At 38.8% G+C, this 6,162-nt stretch overlaps 1 protein-coding gene across 2 annotated transcripts in view; it reads right to left on the bottom strand.

Moving 5' to 3' along the window:
- The window catches only part of LOC130218450 (UDP-glucuronosyltransferase 2A2-like), a 7,881-nt gene extending 2,806 nt beyond the window's left edge, over positions 1-5,075 (bottom strand). The window contains exons 1-3 of one of the 2 annotated variants that reach the window (XM_056450644.1): positions 4,913-5,075; positions 4,302-4,346; positions 1-224 (exon numbers count right to left, since the gene is read on the bottom strand). The exon at positions 1-224 is cut by the window's left edge and continues 2,806 nt beyond it. In XM_056450644.1, coding sequence (XP_056306619.1) covers positions 1-218 — 218 coding nt within the window. In that variant the 5' untranslated portion in view covers positions 219-224; positions 4,302-4,346; positions 4,913-5,075. The remainder of the gene's footprint in view (positions 225-4,301; positions 4,347-4,912) is intronic. The other variant, XM_056450643.1, reaches the window with a different exon arrangement.
- Positions 5,076-6,162: the final 1,087 nt, after the last annotated feature.

Here is a 6,162-nt window from a genome sequence, read left to right as displayed (position 1 = left end):
TGCGGGGATTTCTCTTTGACGTACCAGCTGCTGGCCGTACGCACCACTGTGATCTCGTGGCCATTGGAGTGAAGGAGTTCAATGATTATATTCATGTTGACCCAGTGACTGCCGTCCACTGGAAACACCAACACCTTCCCGGCCTGAGCTGAGGGAACGGCGGTGCTGAGAAGTATGGATAGGAGGAAAAGACAGCATGAAGATTTTGGGATGTTCATCTCTTCCTATAGGGCACAGAAAAACAGTGATGTTAGGTAGACAGTAGGGCTGCACAATATATTGCTTCAGCATCGATATCGCAATGTGTGCATCTGAAATAGTCACATGGAACGATCTGCAATGTTGAGTTGGCATTATATCGTTTAGGATATATAATATTGGGATTATAAAGCCACAATTCAAAATACATGAAAGAACCAAAATGGAGTAAAAGTTTATAATTTCAGGCACAAGAAATGTCGTCATTTGGTACTTTAATAAAAAAATGAATTGAGCTATTTAAACAGTGACGTCTTTGCAGCGCTATTTTTTATGAGATTTTTTAATTTCTGTACCTGAATACGATTTGACTACCTTGTAAACCATAAAGCACTTTTAATTTGACTTTTTTATTTGCTATATTGCATTTATCTATGCGTGTAATGTGTTTATTGCATTTCATGCAAGATTCCCTGCCCTGTAGAATCATCCCAAATAATCCATTCATTAATTTTTCTTCGGCTTACTCCCTTATTTATCAGGGGTCACCACAGCGGAATGAACCACCAACTATTCCAGCATACACTGCCCAACAAAAGTCTTGTCGCCTATCCAAGTTTTAGGAACAAATATAATAACTTGACTTCTACAGTAGTTGATCATTTGAGTTGATCAACCATCAGAAGTGGCTTATATGAAAGGCAAAGGCCTTTAGATTTTGCTTATTTGACCAAAATAAAATATGATCATGCTTGAGCTTGGAGGACTGCATCCATACATCTCTGCAATGACTCAAATCACTCATTAATAAAGTCATCTGGAATGGCAAAGAAAACGTTCTTGCAGGACTCCCAGAGTTCATCAAGATTCTTTGGATTCATTTTCAATGCTGCCTTCATCATCTTACACCAGACATGCTCAATAATGTGCAAGTCTGGTGACTGGGCTGGCCAATCCTGGAGCACCTTGAGCTTCTTTACCTTCAGGAACTTTGATGTGGAGGCTGAAGTATGAGAAGGAGCGCTATCCTGCTGAAGAATTTGCCCTCTCCTGTGGTTTGTAATGTAATGGACAGCACAAATGTCTTGATACCTCAGGCTGTTGATGTTGCCATCCACTCTGCAGATCTCTCGCACGCCCCAATACTGAATGTAACCCCAAACCATGATTTTTCCTTTACCAAACTTGACTGATATAAAAATCTTGGGTCCATGCAGGTTCCAGTAGGTCTTCTGCAGTATTTGTGATGTTTGGGATGTTCAACAGATGATTCATCAGGAAAATCCACCTTCTGCCACTTTTCCAAATGATCAAGAAGTCAAGTTATTTGATGCTCTTACATCAGGGATCGACGACAAGACTTTGGTCAGGTAGTGTATGTTTTATGTAGCGGATGCCCTTTTAGCCGCAACCCAGTACTGGGAAACACCCATACACTCTTGCATTCACACACACACACTCATTCTTTACAGCCAATTTTAGTTTACCCAATTCACCTATAGCACATGTGTTTGGACTGTGGACTGCACCAAAAGAAAACCCACTCTAACACGGGGAGAACATGCAAACTCCACACAAAAATTTCTATTGTGCTTTTTACACTGTAGATTGTCAAGATGACGTTCTAGTCAATTAAAACTGCTTGATCAGTTGCCACATTTAAAGTTCACTTTACTTCAGTTCATTCATTCATTTTCTTTTCGGCTTAGTCCCTTTATTAATCAGGGGTCGCCACAGCAGAATGAACCACCACCTTATCCAGCATATGCTTTATGCAGCGGATGCCCTTCCAGCCACAACCCAACACTGGGAAACACCCATGCATTCTTGCATTCATACACATACTCTACAGCCAATTTAGTTTATTCAATTCACCTATTCACCCTATTCTTCAGGCATGAGCGGGCGCAGCCATTTGAATCTTTTTGGCTCGAGACTTCCTGTTTCATTCACTTCCATTCATTTTTAGATGCTAAAAACAGCTCGTTATGCTGCCTGATGTTGCAAACTGACATTTTCTTAATATATGATTCTGCTTTGTTTGTATATTCATGCAAACACTTGTTTGTAGAGCAAGTAGTTTGACAGTTTTCTTTGGTTTATTAATCCTAGTCATTTCTCCCACGGGGAGCTAAATCGGAAGTTCTAAAACAATCGCAATAACGACCGTACTTCCGCATTGAAGAATAAGGTCAATAGCACATTTTTTGGACTGTGGGGGATACCCACACTAACACAGGGAGAACATGCAAACTCTGAACAGAAATGCCAACTGGCCTAGCTGGAGCTCAAACCAGCGACCTTCTTGCTGTGAGGCAATTGTGCTACCCACTGCGCCACAGTGACGCCCTATTCAGTTCAGTGTAATGTAAATGTCGCTGCTGAAAGCCAACAACTTCACTAATTGATGGAAATGAGGGAAACAATCCTCGAGAGAAACATAAAGTAAACATAAAGGGATAGTTTACACATGTGGATTATTATGTCTGCTCTTTAGCTTGTTATCATTTCAAATCTGTAAGAAGTTATTTATTTCTGAGATATTTCGTTTTTTCTGTAATTTATCTAAATGTTCATAACAAAATATTAAAAGAATTCCACATCAATTGAGCACTTCAGTCCAGGTCTTCTGACGTCCCTGAAGTCCCTTTATCTATCCGCAGAATGAACTGCCAATGTATCCAGCTTATGTTTTACACAGCGGATGCCCTTCCATCTGCAACCCAGTACTGGGAAACACCCATACACACTCATTCACACCGACACATATACTAGAGCCAATTTAGTTTATTCAATTCCCCTATAGCTTATGTGTTTGGACTGTGGGGGAAACTGGAGCACCTGGAGTAAACCCATGCCAACATGGGGAGAAGATGCAAACTCCACACAGAAACGACAACGTTAGTAGGTATGTCTTTTGGCAAAAAAATAAAAATAAAAATTCAGTATTTTCTTTTTTGGCTTAGTCCCATATATTCTCTAAATGCTAATATGCTTATTTGAAATGTTAAAGACGGACTATGAATATAATATGGTATATAGTATAGTACAAATAAAATAAAACAATTTAATCGACACGTTATAGCAAGCCAGATAATTGATAATAACTTTAAAGTGGCATCTTAATTTCCTTTCTGAATTGTATTTATTAAACATCGAACAAGGGCAGCTCAGCGGTTAGCACAATCACCTGACAGCAACAAGGTTGCTGGTTCGAGTCCCGGCTGGGTCAGTTGGCATTTCTGTATGGAGTTTGCATGTTCTCCCCGTGTTGCCGTTGGCTTCCCTCCGGGTGCTCCGGTTTCCCCCACAGACTAAACATATGCACTATAGGGGAAATTATACTAAATTGGCTGTAGTGTATGAGTGTGTGTGTGAATTTGAGTGTGTATGGGTGTTTCCCAGTACTGCATTGTGGCTGGAAGGACATCAGCTGCATAAAACATATGCTGGAATAGTTGGCGGTGCATTCCACTGTGGCGACCTCTGAAATAGAGACTAAGCCGAAGGAAAATGAATGATACATCGAACAATATTTACAGCATTTAAATGACTTAACGCTTGCTTGGTGCACGGTAACCAATAAACCAGGTTTATTCGTGAGTCACATTGGTTCACTTCAAGAACCAATGATTATTATTCTTGTGTGTCAAGCAGCCAGGGGTGGATTCAAGGATTTTGAGGCCCTAAGAAATTCCAGCCATAGGGCCCAAGTCCTGAAATGCACCCTTTTTTATTTATTGTTTATTTTTACTACTGTTTTTTTTATATATCATTCAATCTTCTTTTCAACATTTTAAACTAATGCAATTTTTACATTTTAAATGATTAGCTGTCTTTAAAATGAATTTACAGCTAAAACAATTAAATAAAAAATGTATAAGTTTGACTGCTGGACTGCTTCATGATGGATATTTTATTTTAGGATATTATTATTACATTATTACAGTAATATTATATTTGATTGTATAATAAATAGTATTTAATTGGGTTAAAATTGTTATTTGTTTAACTCTCACCAAACAAAATATGATAGAAAACTGTGTTATATATAGCTTATAGTTATAATTTATACTTAAAGACATTTATTGGGGGTCGCTTACCTCGCTTATTGGTTAAATCCACCCCTGCAAGCAGCTTTGGCTGAGCTTTTGTTTAGATGTTTACATGTGAATAAAACACATAAATGAAATATGTTCATCACATTCATCACCAGATTTGGAGTAAACCATTAGATTTATATGCGAGTCATTTTATATAAACACTTTTGGAGAGATGTTCAACGGTGGTGTCAGTGATGACAGTTTAATTTTCTTTTTCTTTTTTGAGCATATTAAACCAACACATTGATATTAAAAACACTGAAATAGAAATTACATGAACTAAAAAAAAAAGTTTGCTCTGTGTTTCTTTGATTTGCACATTCTTGTAATGCCAGAAATGACTTCATGCTTGAATGCATGTACAGACAGAGTTATTGAAAGCAGATGTGTTTATTAACTATTAAGCTTTTGGAGAAAGATGTTGTATTGTCTGCACAAAGAAAGACTCTTAGTGTGAAATATGAATGCAACTTTAACAAGAAATCTGCAGAAAACACTGTAGAATAAGTCTGCATTTAGCAAAACATGTATTACTGTTGCATTTAGAAATGTATAATCCAACAGAATGTGATTGTTTCACAAAGAAAAGAGGGGAAATATAGCTCTTTTACCTTCTTCTGCTTCAGTGTCTGATCCTCTGATGAAACACGTGTTTGTTCAGTCTGGTTCTAAGTTCAGATCATGCTTTTCTGTTGCGAAACAGAGTGGAGGTAATCTGTGAAGTGGGCGTTGTTAACACAGATGTGTGTTCTGCTTTGTGAGATTTTGAGAAGCCGTGTGCTCCTGTTTCACAAAAAACCTCCCCCACTGCTCCTCCCAGGATGTAAAACAAGGAAACTGACACCAACACTGTTCAGAGACCAGGACACAGAAATCAGAGTAAATCATTAATACCATTATTCTGCTTTCTCACAAAGTTCAAGGATGATGGCATCATGGTTTTATGTTTAATAACGTCAGCAAATACTGTGCCAACCTGATTTCACCGAGTAGGACATCTTCCTGGATTAACATCTATGTTGATCTTGGAACAACATTCCAATCAGCCAATCAGAATTAAGGGATATGTTTACGGTTTATGTTTATGCACTTCTACATGATTATTATTCAGCTATTATTCCCCTCTGATTTTGGGAATAATTTACGGTGATGGTTGGGTTCAGGGGAAGGGAAATGGGTAAAAATGACATTTTACAACAAAATTGATGTTCCATGCTCAACATATACTCACCGGCCACTTTATTAGGTACACCTTACTAGTACCGGGTTGAACTCCCATTTGCCTTCAGAACTGCCTAACCCATTCGTGGCATAGATTCAACAAGCTACTGGAAATATTCCTCAGAGATTTTGCTCCATATTGACATGATGGCATCACACAGCTTCTGCCGATTTGTCAGCTGCACATCCATGATGCGAATCTCCCTTTCCAACACATCCCAAAGGTGCTCTATTGGATTAAGATCTGGTGACTGTGGAGGCCATTTGATTACAGTGAACTCATTGTCATGTTCAAGAAACCAGTCTGAGATGATTCTCGCTTTATGACATGGTGCGTTATCCTGCTGGACATAGCCATTAGAAGATGGGTACACGTTGGTCATAAAGGGATGGACATGGTCAGCAACAATACTCAGGTAGGCTGTGGTGTTGACACCATGCTCAATTGGTACTAATGGGCCCAAAGTGTGCCAAGAAATTTCCCCCACACCATTAAACCACCACTACCAGCTTAAATCGTTGATACAAGGCAGGATGGATCCATACTTTCATGTTGTTGATGCCAAATTCTGACCCTACCATCCGAATGTCACAACAGAAATTCAGACCAGGCAACGTTTTTCCAATCCTCTATTGTCTA

Source organism: Danio aesculapii, chromosome 24 (genome assembly GCF_903798145.1).
Source record: "Danio aesculapii chromosome 24, fDanAes4.1, whole genome shotgun sequence".
Lineage (NCBI taxonomy): Eukaryota > Metazoa > Chordata > Actinopteri > Cypriniformes > Danionidae > Danio > Danio aesculapii.
Note: the sequence above shows the minus strand (reverse complement) of the source record. Positions and strands in the feature narration are given on the sequence as shown.